Genomic DNA, 16,685 nt, shown 5'->3' on the forward strand with positions numbered 1-16,685 from the left:
TCCACGCTCCGCTGAGTTCGAATTTTGGGGCCAACTGGAAGAGCTCTTTGGAAACGGTTCAAGACTAGAGGTCTGAGGAGAGAAACATGAAAAGCATTAGGTATTCGCAGAGAAGGTGGTAACTTCAGTTTGTAGGCCACAGGGTTGATGACTCTTTCAACAGGAAAGGGACCAATGAAACGTGGTGCAAATTTCATAGACGGGACCCTAAGACGGAGGTTACGGGTTGACAGCCAAACCTTGTCCCCAGGTTTCAGGCTAGGAACTGCGCGTCTTTTGCGGTCAGCAAAGTATTTATACCGGCTGGAGGCCTTCTTGAGAGAGATATGAATTTTCCTCCAAATTGAAGAAAACTGGTTCAGAGCAGTAGTAGCAGCAGGAACATCCATATGAGGGAGTTCTTGGAAATCTGGAACACGAGGATGTTGCCCATATACTGCAAAGAATGGTGTTGTCCCAGTAGCAGTGTGGTAACGGAAGTTGTGGGCAAACTCGGCCCATGGGAGCAGGTCGAACCAGTCATCCTGAGAAGATGAAACATACAATCTTAAAAACGTCTCTAGTTCTTGATTTACCCTCTCTGTCTGCCCATTCGTCTGAGGGTGGTAAGATGACGAAAACTTCAGCTTGACCTGCATGGCAGAACAGAGAGCCCTCCAAAACCTCGCTACAAACTGTACACCTCGGTCAGATATTATTTCTGAGGGTAAACCGTGTAAGCGGAAAATCTCCCGTAGGAAGATTTGGGCAAGTTTCGGGGCAGAAGGGAGACCCTGGAGAGGAACAAAATGAGCCATCTTGGTAAATCTGTCCACTACGACCCAGATGGTATTGTATCCTTGAGAAGGAGGAAGGTCGGTGATAAAGTCCATGGACAGGTGTGACCAGGGACGACTAGGAACAGACAATGGTTGTAACTGACCTGCTGGAGACTGACGAGGAGTCTTGTGCTGCACGCACTTAGGACAGGATGCCACGAAATCCTTGATGTCAGCCTTCATCTTTGGCCACCAGTATGTTTCAGAGAGGAACTTGAAGGTCTTCAGGACACCGGGATGACCAGTGAACTTGGATTGATGGGCCCAAGACAGCAACTTGGGACGGAGTTCTGAGGAAACAAAAGTCTTACCAGGAGGAGGAGCTGGGGAGACTTGAGATGCAGCAAATACCACTGGACTCAGGATGGAATGTGGTACTGAGTCAGGCGTTTCCTCTTCGGATTCCATAGATCGGGATAAAGCGTCTGCTTTAACATTCTGCGAACCTGGGCGGAAATGAAGCTTAAAGTTAAAACGTGAGAAAAACATAGCCCACCTGGACTGGCGAGGATTAAGGCACTGAGCTGCCTTTAGATATAGCAGGTTCTTATGATCCGTGTAGATGTTGAACGGATGTTTGGCCCCTTCCAGGAGATACCTCCATTCCTCGAGGGCCAGCTTAATCGCCAGTAGTTCTTGATCTCCAACGGAGTAGTTAGCTTCTGCAGGGAGGAATTTGCGAGAATAAAATCCACAGGGGTGGATTTTCCCATCGGTTCCCTTCTGGGAGAGAACAGCTCCAACCCCAACTGTAGAGGCATCTACCTCCAACTCGAACGGTCTGTTTACATCTGGCTGGGACAGAACTGGAGCAGACATAAAGGCCAGCTTGATCTTCTGGAAGGCTGCTAAGGCTTCTTCTGACCAGTTAGAATGGTTCGCCCCTTTCCGAGTCAGGTTGGTTATAGGAGCGATGAGAGTGGAGAATCCTCGAATAAATTTCCTATAGTAGTTGGCAAATCCCAGGAACCGCTGAATAGACTTGAGAGAATTTGGAATGGACCAATTGGCAATGGCTTCCAACTTTGTCGGGTCCATCTGGAGATCCGATCCGGAAATTATATAACCCAGGAAGGGTATAGAGGGAACTTCAAAAGTACATTTGGATAGTTTACCGTAGAGCCGGTTCTCACGAAGACGTCGGAGAACTTCACGGACTTGTAAACGATGAGATGGAAGGTCTTGAGAGAAGATGAGAATATCATCCAGATAAACAACGAGGTATTTATACAGAACGTCACGGAAGATTTCGTTCACAAAGTGTTGGAACACTGCTGGGGCATTACTCAACCCGAATGGCATTACCAGGTACTCGTAATGACCATCTCGAGTGTTAAAAGCTGTCTTCCATTCGTCACCACTCCTGATTCTGATGAGATTGTAGGCACCGCGGAGATCTAACTTGGTGAAGATGCGGGCTCCTTTAACTCTGTCAAATAATTCAGTAATGAGTGGTAATGGATAACTATTTTTAATGGTAATGTCATTGAGTCCCCGGTAGTCAATGCATGGACGCAGTCCTCCATCCTTCTTTTTAACAAAGAAGAAACCTGCACCAGCGGGTGATGATGAAGGACGGATGAATCCCTTTTGTAAATTCTCCCTGATATAATCACTCATCGCCTCAGTTTCGGGAACAGATAACGGGTAGGTACGCCCCCTAGGTGGCTTCTTGCCTGGAAGGAGATCGATGGGACAATCCCATTCTCTATGGGGCGGCAGGACATCCGCGGCCTTCTCACTAAAGACATCAGAGAAATCTTGATAAGCCGCAGGAAGACTTGACTGTGACTTTACTTCAGTAGACTTTATTGGACAAACTTGGGCTAAACAGGACTGATGGCAATGTGAACCCCATGAGGTAAGCTGTAATGTTGACCAGTCAAATTGTGGATTATGTAGCTGGAGCCAGGGCATGCCCAAAACGATCTCCTGGGTGGCTTGAGGAATGACTAAGAACTTGATTAATTCAGAGTGTAGAAACCCAACTCCCAAAACCACTGGTGCAGTTTGGTGAGAAATATTCCCCTTGGAGATTCGGCTTCCATCCACGGCGGTAATGTAGACTGGGTAAGAAAGTTCACATACAGGCAAGCAGAATTTATTTACCGCAGCTTGGGTGATGAAATTTCCTGCAGCTCCACAGTCCACTAGTGCTGATGCAGACTGGAGCCCAACTGAAGTCTCTAATGTCACAGGAAGGATAAGGTCTTGATTAGAAGGAGCTTGTCTAGAAGATCCCAACTTGACTCCTCCTTTACAAGTCAGGATCTGGCGTTTCCCGAACGCACTGTGCAGGAGTTAATCTGGTGACCTGCAGCCGCACAATACAGACAAAGTCTCTCACGAAGTCTTCTTGACCGCTCTTCAGGAGTTAGGCGGGACCTATTTATTTGCATAGGCTCGTCAGAAGAAGGAGACTGGAACTGTACGGAAGGTATCATCCTTGAACTGCGTGGTTCACTCCGAGCACGTTCATTATTGCGTTCGCGGATGCGAGAGTCCAACTTGATGCACAAGGAGATTAATTCAGACAATTGTACAGGAAGATCGCGGGTCGCCAGTTCGTCTTTGATCCGGTCAGAGAGTCCATGCCAGAAAGCTGCTACCAGGGCCTGATTGTTCCACTGAATCTCTGCGGCCAACGTCTGGAACTGAATGACATATTGTCCCATACTACGGGTACCTTGACGAAGTTGGATTAGTTCAGCAGAAGCTGATGTTGCACGACCAGGCTCGTCAAAGATCCGTCTGAAGGTTGACACGAATTCTGTGTAGTTGTTAATCAGAGGATCAGCACGTTCCCACAGAGGAGACACCCAGCTCAGAGCAGATCCAGAAAGTAAAGAAATGATGTAGGCAACTTTGGATCTTGGCGTGGGGAAATTATGTGACAACAACTCAAACTGGATTTCACATTGGTTGAGAAACCCGCAACATAACTTTGGACTGCCATCATACTTGCTTGGCACGGGCAGGTGCAGACGTGACACTGGAGCTGATGCAGCCGGCATAGAGGAACTCACAGTACTGGCAGGTGCTGGAGTAATAGGAACTGTGGAAACATGTACACTAGGCAGGGATTGCTGTAGTGTATCTATTCGGGAGGACATCCCTTGCAGGAACTGGAACATCTGCTGCTGCGCAGCCTCTTGACCATCCAGACGGGAGACCAGATTTTGCAAGGCCTCTGACCCCACACTCCGTCCACCATCCGAGTCCATCGTTCCTGGACTTACTGTCAGATTTGGTTTTGACTGTGTCCCCGGAGGGGGCGCTAGTGGGTCAGTGGAGGTGGATGGGAGAAAACGAGGAGGCTGGATAATGTTTCTGCGCATGAGCGCAATGATATTTATTCAGACAGATGATACACAGAACGGCAGCAGAAATAATAATAATAAATGCAATGTCAATTATACAGCGTAATAGCTGAAAGTCTATGGAAGCAGAGTGAATGATGACTGAAGAAATAATAACCGGTAATGAAGATAAACAGATGAAATGATAACTTGTAGAGATGATTCTGGTATAGGAACCAGTGCAGGTTAAAACATGGAACTTAGCAGAGATGATGTTATTTATGGCAAACCTGGTAGCAGAAGCAGGAGTCTGACTATATCCACAGTGCAGGTGGTGAAGCACTGACAGCAAGCAAGCTGTATCACAGGTGGAGAGATGGAACACACCTGGAGTCAGTCTCTACTGCTAGGCTGAAGCACACAAGATGTTGATGAGTGTGAAGCCTGTTGGTAAATGCAGGTATTGCTGGGACTTGAAGTTCCACGGAGCTGTGTGAAGTAACCAGGAGTACTGAGTCTCAGGTAGAAGCCAGGAACAAGGAACAGCAGGTAGGTTATCCAAGTACACGGAGGAAACAGGAACCAGATCCTTTCACATGAGTCGCAGGAGTGACACAAAGTCCAGGATGCCTGCAGACTGATCCTGCAGCTTGTTATATACCCCTGGTTAAACAGTCATTGGTGGAGTGAGGAATAGTGGGTGCGGCCAAGCACCGGATTGGCCGCCGTATGCTGACTGAGGGAAGCTGTCATGGCGGCGCCCATGCCGCGGCCCAGCGGGAACGCGGCGCGCTATACGCCCGCTGTCACAGGAGCGCTCCCAGGCCCATGATGGCGTCCGATGACAGGGACGTGGACGACAGGTGACCGCAGGAACCCAGGACGGAGTCCGCAGCGGCGGACAGATGTCAGCTTGGTGAGTCGATTCCTGACACTTGTGCCTTCATGTCCAGGAAATTCTCCTCCGCAGAATCCAACTATGACGTTGGTAATCGAGAATTACTGGCAGTAAAATGGGCTTTCGAGGAGTGGAAGCATTGGCTGGAGGGAGCTAGGCATACTATTACAGTATTTACTGACCATAAAAATCTGCAATATATTGAGTCAGCTAAACGGCTTAATGCTCGGCAGGCACGTTGGGCATTGTTTTTTACTCGTTTCAGGTTTATTATCACCTTCAGGCCTGGTTCCAAGAATACGAAAGCTGAAGCCCTGTCACGTTGCCATCTTCCAGTTCACAATAGAAATCCTGTTACTACCCCCATAGTTCCATCTTCAGTCATCCGGGCAGGCCTCACACAGGATTTATTTACTCAGTTAAACCAGCTTCAACACCAGGCTCCTTGACTTACTCCTGCTGGTCGTCATTTTGTACCTGAATTTTTGAGAGGCACTGTTTTAACTGAGTTTCATGACATCAAGGTCTCTGGTCATCCAGGTATCACTAAGACCTTGGAGCTGGTCTCTCGCTCGGTGTGGTGGCCTAGTCTTTCTAAAGACGTAAAAGAATTTGTCCACTCCTGTCAGGTTTGTGCACAGCATAAGGTCCCTCGTTCGTTGCCGATCGGGCAACTCATACCTTTAGCCGTTCCTTTCAGGCCATGGTCTCATATATCCATGGATTTCGTGGTGGACCTTCCCCTTTCAGCCAGATGTCGAGTCATTTGGGTGGTAGTGGACAGTTTTAGTAAAATGGCTCATTTTATTGCTCTTCCCCGGTTACCCTCTGCTCAAGGGTTGGCAGTTTTGTTCCTCCGCCATGTGTTCAGGCTCCATGGTTTGCCCACTGATGTGGTCTCTGATCGGGGGCCGCAATTTATCGCACGATTCTGGAAACGTTTTTGTGCCTCATTGAATATGAAACAGTCTTTAACATCTGGTTACCATCCACAGTCTAACGGGCAAACCGAACGAGTCAACCAGTCATTAAAACAATATTTACGCTTGTATTCGGCCAAACTCCAGAATGATTGGTCTGAATTTCTTCCTTTAGCTGAATTTGCTTATAATAACTCCTGTCATTCCTCCACCAAGGAGTCCCCATTCTTTTCAGTCTTTGGATTTCATCCTAGAGCCAACTCTTTTTTTCATCATTCTCCAGTCTCCACCTTGACCGTAACCTCCAATCTCAGAACTATTTGGAGAAGAGTGCACCTTGCCCTAAAAAAAGCTGCCTTCCGAGAAAAAATTTTTTTCTGATAGGCTCCGACGTCCTTGCACTTTTAAGGTGGGAGATAAGGTGTGGTTGTCAACTCGCAACATCAAGCTCCGACAACCCTCGGCTAGATTGGGACCCAAATTTATTGGACCATTCCTTATCATTAAGAAGGTCAATCCAGTTGCTTTTCGGCTACGCTTGCCAAGATCTCTCAGAATCGGAAATACCTTTCACTGTTCCCTTTAGAAACAGTATTTTTCTTCCAGGAGATTTCCTCGGAGGTCTCCCCAGGGTAGGTCTCCGGTGGATGTGCAGGGACAACAGGAGTTCTTGGTAGAGAAGGTTTTAGATTCAAAGGTTTCCCGGGGCCGGCTTTATTTTTTGGTTCACTGGAAAGGCTATGGTCCGGAGGAAAGGTCTTGGGTCCTGGATAAGGATCTACATGCCCCTAAACTCAAGAGATTATTCTTTCAGGAATTTCCTCAGAAACCTGGCTTTAGGGGTTTGTTGACCCCTCCTCAACGGGGGGTACTGTTAGGCGCCGCGGTCCGGGGCTTCCTCCTTGCCCGGCGCTTAGCAACTAGGAACGCAGTGCGCGCTGAGCCGCCGGGTCCCTAGCAACGCTAGGACGCCGGGCGCGCAGAGCCGCCGGGACCTTAGCAATGGGGACGCCACAGGCGGACCCCATTCCCCGTTGCAGGGTTGATTAATTAAAGTATTCACACATGTTTCTCTGGTCGTGCAGCAAGGCAGCTGCACGACATTTACTGTAATTAGGCTCTGTACTCTGATTGGAGGGTTCCCTGTTAAATGCCTCCTCAGAGCCTCACACAGACGCCGGTGATAGCTTCCTGCATGCTGCTCATGTTTGGTGAACGTCTGTTCCTGGTTAGCTGTGTCCGGTCCCTCCAGTTCTCTGAGTTCCTGTATCTTGGAGTTAGTCACCTGGTCCCAAGAAGTTCTTCTGGTCCTAAGTTACCTGTGGCAGTTGATTGAGGTTCTCTCTTGGTTTCGTGAGTGGCGGCCCTGCTGCATGTTGCGGCCTAGGCCACTTTAGTATTGTTTCATTGTATGTACAGGTGCATTTGCGGAGGTTTCCGCTTCCATAATCATCTCCGGTACTCGGCGGTGCCGTGTAGGAGAGTGGACAAGTGAAATATTTTGGCTGTTCTTTTCCCTGGCGGTAATCCGCGCATACTTTTAGTTTCAGGTTTGCCAGTAGCCCCTGGCCTTGTTGTTTAGTTAGAGGGCCCCTTGTTATCACCCTGTCTCAGTTCACTCTTTGTCTCTCATTAAGACCTGAGGGGGCATCGGAGTTGGGCAGACGTAATCCGCCCTTCAAACGCGGCTGCCATGGGCCCAAGAAACTATAGTCTCGCAAGAGTGTACTGACAGCACGGGTGAGACAACGGAGATAGGGTGCCAGGGGCTATTTCCATTCCATTTCCCTTTCCCAGCATTACGTCCTGGTACTCAGGTCCCACCGTATAAGATCTCCCCTGACCTTAGTATCAGGATCATAACAATTAATATAGATATAAGGTCACAGTGACGCTCCTAGATTCACTCACCTCCCCAGTCATGTCCCTTTATTATTACTATAGATATAAGTGATGTCACTGTGACACTCCCAGATCCCCTCACCTCCCCAGTCATATACCTGTATTATTACTATAGATATAAGTGATGTCACTGTGATGCTTCCAGATCCCCTCACCTCCCCTGTCATGTCCCTGTATTATTACTATAGATATAAGTGATGTCACTGTGACACCCCCAGATCCCCTCACCTCCCCAGTCATGTCTGTTTTATTACTATAGATTTAAGAGATGTCACTGTGACACTCCCAGACCCCCTCACCTCCCCATTCATGTCCCTGTATTATCACTATAGATATAAGGCACAATGATGCTCAAAGATCCCCTCACCTCCCCAGTTATGTCCCTGTATTATTACTAGAAATATAAGGTCACAGTGATGCTCCCAGATCCTCTCACCTCCTCAGTCATGTCCCTGTATTATTACTATAGATATAAGTGATGTAACTGCGACGCCCCCAGATACACTCACCTCCCCTGTAATGTCCCTGTATTATTACTATAGATATAAGGTCACAGTGATGCTCCCAGATCTCCTCACCTCCCCAGTCATGTTCCTGTATTATTACTATAGATATAAGGTCACTGTGACACTCCCAGATCCCCACACCAACCCAGCCATGTCCCTGTATTATTACTATAGATATAAGTGATGTCACTGCGACGCTCCCAGATACACTCGCCTCCCCAATCATGTCCCTGTATTATTACTATAGATATAAGGTCACAGTGATACTCCCAGATCCCCTCACCTCCCCAGTCATGTCCCTGTATTATTACTAGAAATATAAGGTCACAGTGATGCTCCCAGATCCTCTCACCTCCCCAGTCATGTCCCTGTATTATTACTATAGATAAAAGTGATGTAACTGCGATGCTCCCAGATACACTCACCTTCCCAGTCATGTCCCTGTATTATTACTATAGATATAAGGTCACTGTGACGCTCCCAGATCCACTCACCTCCCCAGTCAGCAGGTAGATGATCTCCAGAGTGATATTTATTATCCTCTCAGTTCTGTGACTCCTGTCCTTGTCCATCCTCGGTGAATCAGAGAGAATACAGAACATGTGATGTGTAATAAAGACTCTGTTCCTCACAGCTGGAGTTCCTTGGAATAAATATAATTCATAAAACATATTGCACATGTAACATAGTAAATATGGAACAGAGTGGCCATTAAGTCTCCTATTTCCCCACAGTCATAGGGTCCTGGTCAGTGTCTCCGAGGTTCCTGTGACCCAGCCCTATAAGGCTGTACTGCATAGTGTGCCTGATCTAGATTGTAGCGCTATTGTGGGTGGAGTCACAATGAACTGATGTTCGCTACACTGTGAAGGCACAGGGTCTCTTGGAAAGGCGGCAGGAGACAGGCAGGGGAAAGGTGGCAGGAGACAGGCAGGGGGAAGGCGGCTGGAGACAGGCAGGGGGAAGGCGGCAGGAGACAGGCAGGGGAAAGGCGGCAGGAGACAGGCAGGGGAAAGGCGGCAGGAGACAGGCAGGGGGAAGGCGGCAGGAGACAGGCAGGGGAAAGGCGGCAGGAGACAGGCAGGGGAAAGGCGGCTGGAGACAGGCAGGGGGAAGGCGGCAGGAGAAAAAGGCAAGGGAAAGGCGGCAAGAGACAGGCAGGGGAAAGGATGCAGGAGAAAAAGGCAAGGGAAAGGCGGCAGGAGACAGGCAGGGGAAAGGATGCAGAAGACAGGCAAGGGAAAGGCGGCAGGAGACAAGCAAGGGAAAGGCGGCAGGAGACAGACAGGGGAAAGGCGGCAGGAGACAGACAGGGGAAAGGCGGCAGGAGACAGACAGGGAAAGGCGGCTGGAGACAGGCAGGGGAAAGGCGGCTGGAGACAGGCAGGGTAAAGGCGGCAGGAGATAGGCAGGGGAAAGGCGGCTGGAGACAGGCAAGGGAAAGGCGGCAGGAGACAGGCAGGGGAAAGGATGCAGAAGACAGGCAAGGGAAAGGCGGCAGGAGACAGGCAAGGGAAAGGCGGAAGGAGACAGACAGGGGAAAGGCGGCTGGAGACAGACAGGAGAAAGGCGGCAGGAGACAGGCAAGGGAAAGGTGGCAGGAGACAGGCAAGGGAAAGGCGGCAGGAGACAGGCAGGGGAAAGGCGGCTGGAGACAGGCAGGGGAAAGGCGGCTGGAGACAGGCAGGGTAAAGGCGGCAGGAGATAGGCAGGGGAGCAGCCGCATGAAGTAACATGAGATGGGGCTCGGACGGGGTCAGCAGCAGCAGCCACGAGCGGGGTACAGTGCCAGCTGCCTGCAGGCTATAACCCGGCCCTCCCATACCAGAGGCTCCTGCCATGTTACACCCGCAGCCCCCTGCCTCCTACCCACACCCTCTGCAGCCTAGGAAGGATGAGCTGCTGGGAGCCCCCTGAGGCGGATGAGCGAGGAAGCCCCCTGGAGGAGTAAGTGCCGCTCTCTGTGCCTGCTTCTAGATGCTGCCCTCCCCTACTTGCTGCATGGGTGCAGATGTTGGCAGCGCACACAGCATGGGGCACAGTAAAGGCCCGGCTGCCGGCACGCATACAAAATAATAGATTGCCTATAGAATAATAGTAAACGCCAGGCACAGCTGCTGCAGAAACTCTTGTTACATACGTGACGTAAGTCTCTTCTGATACTGGCATTATATAATACAAACCGGTGTCTCTACAGAAGATGGCCGTCGTTATACGTGTGGCGCCTCCTAGCGCGAATGTCACATGTTACACCATTATAGTGACGTGACTGCTGGGGGGGACGGCAATGAGGGGCTCAGCCTGCAGCTGTCACACTGCCAGTGGTGTAGTAATGCCCTGCAGCTGTCACACTGCCAGTGGTGTAGTAATGCTCTGCAGCTGTCACACTGCCAGTGGTGTAGTAATGCCCTGCAGCTGTCACACTGCCAGTGGTGTAGTAATGCTCTGCAGCTGTCACACTGCTAGTGGTGTAGTAATGCTCTGCAGCTGTCACACTGCCAGTGGTGTAGTAATGCTCTGCAGCTGTCACACTGCCAGTGGTTTAGTAATGCTCTGCAGCTGTCACACTGCCAGTGGTGTAGTAATGCTCTGCAGCTGTCACACTGCCAGTGGTGTAGTAATGCTCTGCAGCTGTCACACTGCCAGTGGTGTAGTAATGCTCTGCAGCTGTCACACTGCCAGTGATGTAGTAATGCTCTGCAGCTGTCACACTGCCAGTGGTGTAGTAATGCTCTGGAGCAGTCACACTGCCAGTGGTGTAGTAATGCTCTGCAGCTGTCACACTGCCAGTGGTGTAGTAATGGTCTGCAGCTGTCACACTGCCAGTGGTGTAGTAATGCTCTGCAGCTGTCACACTGCCAGTGGTGTAGTAATGCTCTGCAGCTGTCACACTGCCAGTGGTGTAGTAATGCTCTGCAGCTGTCACACTGCCAGTGGTGTAGTAATGCTCTGCAGCTGACGTGTCACACAGTGAGTTATGTCACAGTGCCAGTGGTGTAGTAATGCTCTGCAGCTGACATAATAATAATAAAAATAATAATAATAATAATACCTGGACACCACAGGCTGCTCCTCCAATATAATAATAACATGAAACCACAGGCTGCTCCCCCTGTATAATATTAATAACAGGACACCACAGGCAGCTCCTCCTGTATTATTATTATTATTATTACAACAACAACAACAGGACACCACAGGCTGCTCTTCTTGGCTAATAATAATTTTAATAATAATAATAATTTTAATAATAATAATAATACTACAGGACACCACAGGCTGCTCTCCCTGTATAGTAATAATAACAGGACACCACAGGCTGCTCCCCCTGTATAGTAATAATAACAGGACACCACAGGCTGCTCCCCCTGTATAGTAATAATAACAGGACACCACAGGCTGCTCCCCCTGTATAGTAATAATATCAGGACACCACAGGCTGCTCCCCCTGTATAGTAATAATAACAGGACACCACAGGCTGCTCCCCCTGTATAGTAATAATATCAGGACACCACAGGCCGCTCCCCCTGTATAATAATAATAACAGGACACCACAGGCTGCTCCCCCTGTATAATAATAACAGGACACCACAGGCTGCTCCCCCTGTATAGTAATAATAACAGGACACCACAGGCTGCTCCCCCTGTATAGTAATAATAACAGGACACCAGAGGCTGCTCCTCCTGTATAATAATAATAACAACAACAGGACACCACAGGCTGCTCCCCCTGTATAGTAATAATAACAGGACACCACAGGCTGCTCCCCCTGTATAGTAAATAATAACAGGACACCACAGGGTGCTCCTCCTGTATAATAATAATAACAACAACAGGACACCACAGGCTGCTCCCCCTGTATAGTAATAATAACAGGACACCACAGGCTGCTCCCCCTGTATAGTAATAATAACAGGACACCACAGGCTGCTCCCCCTGTATAATAATAATAACAGGACACCACAGGCTGATACTCCAGTATAATAATAATAATAACAGGACACTACAGGCTGCTCCCCCTGTATATTAAGACGCCATTACCTGATCTCTACGGATACCGAGGCTTCCTTTGTGTGGAATGGAATGCAGTGACCGGAAGCAAGGTGGAACGCACAGGCCGGAAGTAAGGTGGAACACACAGGCCGGAAGCAAGAGAAAGGTGGAACGCACAGGCCGGAAGTAAGGTATGATTGGCACAGGCTGCTTCCTGGTTACTGGCCCCTCCCCTCCTACACCCCTCACCTGTAATGACTAATACAATACATGTCCTCAGTGCAGGAGGCCGGCGGACATTTTCTTGCAGATCAGTCCGGCAGCAGCAATAGGTTCCCTGGCCGTGTAGTGACGTCGGAAGCGGCGGCCATTTTCCCCTGGTCTGAGCTCCGCCTTCCTTCTATCATTCCCACAAGGCAGCAGGAGCAGAGAGCAGCCATTGCTGTGTCTGGCAGCAGGTAATGATATTATTATTATTATTCTATAGGCTGAGCAGCTCTGGTGTCAGGTTCTGTACTACAGGGGGAGCAGCCTCTGGTGCCTTGTTATAGTGCAGCTGGAGCAGCCTCTGGTGCTGCATTATCCCTGTACAGGTGGCTGACACTCTAGTTACTATTACCGTAATACAGGTGGCGCAGACCCCGCCGTTACCGTAATACAGGTGGCACAGACCCCGCCGTTACCGTAATACAGGTGGCGCAGACCCCGCCGTTACCGTAATACAGGTGGCGCAGACCCCGCCGTTACCGTAATACAGGTGACGCAGACCCCGCCGTTACCGTAATACATGTGGTGCAGACCCCGCCGTTACCATAATACAGGTGGCGCAGACCCCGCCGTTACCGTAATACAGGTGGCGCAGACCCCGCCGTTATCGTAATACAGGTGACGGAGACCCCGCCGTTACCGTAATACAGGTGGCGCATGCCCCCATGTTACCGTAATACAGGTGGTGCAAACCCCGCCGTTACCGTAACACAGTTGGAGCAGACCCCACCGTTACCGTAATACAGTTGGAGCAGACCCCGCCGTTACCGTAATACAGCTGGTGCAGATCTCGGCATTACCGTAATACAGGTGGCGCAGACCCCGCCATTACCGTAATACAGCTGGTGCAGATCCCGCCGTTACCGTAGTACAGGTAGCGCACACCCCGCCGTTACCGTAATACAGGTGGCGCAGACACCACAGTTACCATAATACAGATGGCGCAGACTCCGCTGTTACTGTAATACAGGTGGCGCATGTCCCCACGTTACCGTAATACAGGTGGCGCAGACCCCGCCATTACCGTAATACAGCTGGTGCAGATCCCGACATTACCGTAATACAGGAGGCGCAGACCCCGCCGTTACCATGATACAGGAGGCGCGGATCTCGCCGTTACCGTAGTACAGGTGGCGCACACCCCGCCGTTACCATGATACAGGAGGCGCGGATCTCGCCGTTACCGTAGTACAGGTGGCGCACACCCCGCCGTTACCGTAATACAGGTGGCGCAGACCCCACCGTTACCGTAATACAGGTGGCGCAGACCCCGCCGTTACCGTAATACAGGTGGCGCAGACCCCATAGTTACCATAATGCAAATGGCACAGACTCTGCTGTTACCGTAATGCAGATGGCGCACACACCGCCGTTACTGTAATACAGGTGGCGCATGCCCCCATGTTACCGTAATACAGGTGGTGCAAACCCCGTCGTTACCGTAATACAGGTGGAGCAGACCCCGCCGTTACCGTAATACAGCTGGTGCAGATCCCGGCATTACCGTAATACAAGTGGCGCAGACCCCGCCTTTACCGTAATACAGCTGGAGCAGATCCCGCGTTGCCGTAGTACAGGTGGCGCACACCCCACCGTTCCCATAATACAGATGGCGCAGGCTCCGCTGCTACCGTAATATAGGTGGCGCATGCCCCCACGTTACCGTAATACAGGTGGCGCAGACCCCGCCGTTACCGTAATACAGCTGGTGCAGATCCCGGCATTACCGTAATACAGGAGGCGCAGACCCCGCCGTTACCATGATACAGGAGGCGCGGATCTCGCCGTTACCGTAGTACAGGTGGCGCACACCCCGCCGTTACTGTAATAAAGGTGGCGCAGACCCCGTCCTTACCGTAATACAGGTGGCGCAGACCCCGCCGTTACCCTAATACAAGTGGTGCAGACCCCGCCGTTACCGTAATACAGGTGGTGCAGACCCCGCGGTTACCATAATACAGGTGGCGCAGACCCCGCCGTTACCATAATACAGGTGGCGCAGGCCCCGCCATTACCGTAATACAGGTGGCGCAGACCCTGCCATTACCGTAATACATGTGGTGCAGACCACGCCGTTACCGTAATATAAGCGGCGCAGACCCCGCTGTTACCGTAATTCTATACACAGGACATTACAGCTGTTGTGTCCTGTGGCATTGTACTATACAGGGGGAGCGGCATGTGTTGTCCTACTCTACAGGAGGAGGGACCTGTGGTGTCTTGTTACTGTTATTATATAGGGTGAGCTGCATGTATTGTCTTTCTATACAGAAAGAGTTGCCTGTGTTGTCATAGTATACAGAGGGATCAGCCTGTGCTGTCATAGAATACAGGGGGAGCGGCCTGTGTTGTCATGATATACAGGGGTACATGGGTAGCATCCTGTGCTGTCATAGTATACAGAGGGAGCGGCCTGTGTTGTCTTAATATAAAGGGGTAACATCCTGTGCTGTTATAGAATACAGGGGGGGCGGCCTGTGTTGTCATCATATACTGGGAGAGCGACCTGTGTTGTCATAGTATGCAGGGGGAGTGGCCTGTGTTGTCATAATATACAGGGGTAGCATCCTGTGCTGTCATAATATACAGCGGGAGTGGCCTGTGTTGTCATAACATACAGGGGGAGTGGCCTGTGTTGTCATAACATACAGGGGGAGTGGCCTGTGTTGTCATAATTTACGGGGAGAGCGGCCTGTGTTATCATATACAGGGGTAGCATCCTGTGCTGTCATAGTATACAGGGGAAGTGGCCTGTGTTGTCATGGTATACAGCGGTAGCATCCTGTACTGTCATAGTATACAGGGAGAGCGGCCTGTGTTGTCATAATATACAGGGGGAGCATCCTGTGTTGTCATAATATACAGGGGGAGCAGCCTGTGTTGTCATAATATACAGGGGGAGCATCCTGTGTTGTCATAATATACAGGGGTAGCATCCTGTGCTGTCATAATATACAGGGGGAGCATCCTGTGTTGTCATAATATACAGGAAGAGCAGCCTGTGTTGTCATAATATACAGGGGGAGCAGCCTGTGTTGTCATAATATACAGGGGGAGCAGCCTGTGTTGTCATAATATACAGGAGTAGCATCCTGTGTTGTCATAATATACAGGGGGAGCAGCCTGTGTTGTCATAATATACAGGAAGAGCAGCCTGTGTTGTCATAATATACAGGGGGAGAATCCTGTGTTGTCATAATATACAGGAAGAGCAGCCTGTGTTGTCATAATATACAGGGGGAGCATCCTGTGTTGTCATAATATACAGGGGGAGCATCCTGTGCTGTCATAGTATACAGGGGGAGCGGCCTGTGCTGTCATAGTATATAGGAGGAGCGGCCTGTGTTGTCATAATATACAGGAAGAGCAGCCTGTGTTGTCATAATATACAGGGGGAGCAGCCTGTGTTGTCATAATCTACAGGGGGAGCGGCCTGTGTTGTCATAATATACAGGAAGAGCAGCCTGTGTTGTCATAATATACAGGGGGAGCAGCCTGTGTTGTCATAATCTACAGGGGGAGCATCCTGTGCTGTCATAGTATACAGGGGGAGCGGCCTGTGCTGTCATAGTATATAGGAGGAGTGGCCTGTGTTGTCATAATATACAGGAGTAGCATCCTGTGTTGTCATAATATACAGGGGGAGCATCCTGTGCTGTCATAGTATACAGGGGGAGCGGCCTGTGCTGTCATAGTATATAGGAGGAGCGGCCTGTGTTGTCATAATATACAGGAAGAGCAGCCTGTGTTGTCATAATATACAGGGGGAGCAGCCTGTGTTGTCATAATCTACAGGGGGAGCAGCCTGTGTTGTCATAATATACAGGGGGAGCATCCTGTGTTGTCATAATATACAGGGGTAGCATCCTGTGTTGTTATATACAGGGGTAGCATCCTGTGTTGTCATAATATACAGGGTGAGCGGCCTGTGTTGTCATAATATACAGGGGGAGCATCCTGTGTTGTCATAATATACAGGGGTAGCATCCTGTGTTGTTATATACAGGGGTAGCATCCTGTGTTGTCATAATATACAGGGGTAGCATCCTGTGTTGTTATATACAGGGGTAGCATCCTGTG

General features: G+C 50.0%; 1 protein-coding gene across 2 annotated transcripts in view; it reads right to left on the reverse strand.

Moving 5' to 3' along the window:
- Window positions 1–12,538, reverse strand: part of LOC134984565 (zinc finger protein 3 homolog) — a 35,113-nt gene extending 22,575 nt beyond the window's left edge. For both annotated transcript variants that reach the window (XM_063950119.1, XM_063950118.1), the window contains exons 1-2: window positions 12,387–12,538; window positions 8,838–8,986 (exon numbers count right to left, since the gene is read on the reverse strand). In XM_063950119.1, coding sequence (XP_063806189.1) covers window positions 8,838–8,945 — 108 coding nt within the window. In that variant the 5' untranslated portion in view covers window positions 8,946–8,986; window positions 12,387–12,538. The remainder of the gene's footprint in view (window positions 1–8,837; window positions 8,987–12,386) is intronic.
- Between the last annotated feature and the right edge of the window lie 4,147 nt (window positions 12,539–16,685).

The sequence above is a fragment of the Pseudophryne corroboree genome, assembly GCF_028390025.1.
Source record: "Pseudophryne corroboree isolate aPseCor3 chromosome 3 unlocalized genomic scaffold, aPseCor3.hap2 SUPER_3_unloc_64, whole genome shotgun sequence".
NCBI classification, from domain to species: Eukaryota; Metazoa; Chordata; class Amphibia; order Anura; family Myobatrachidae; genus Pseudophryne; species Pseudophryne corroboree.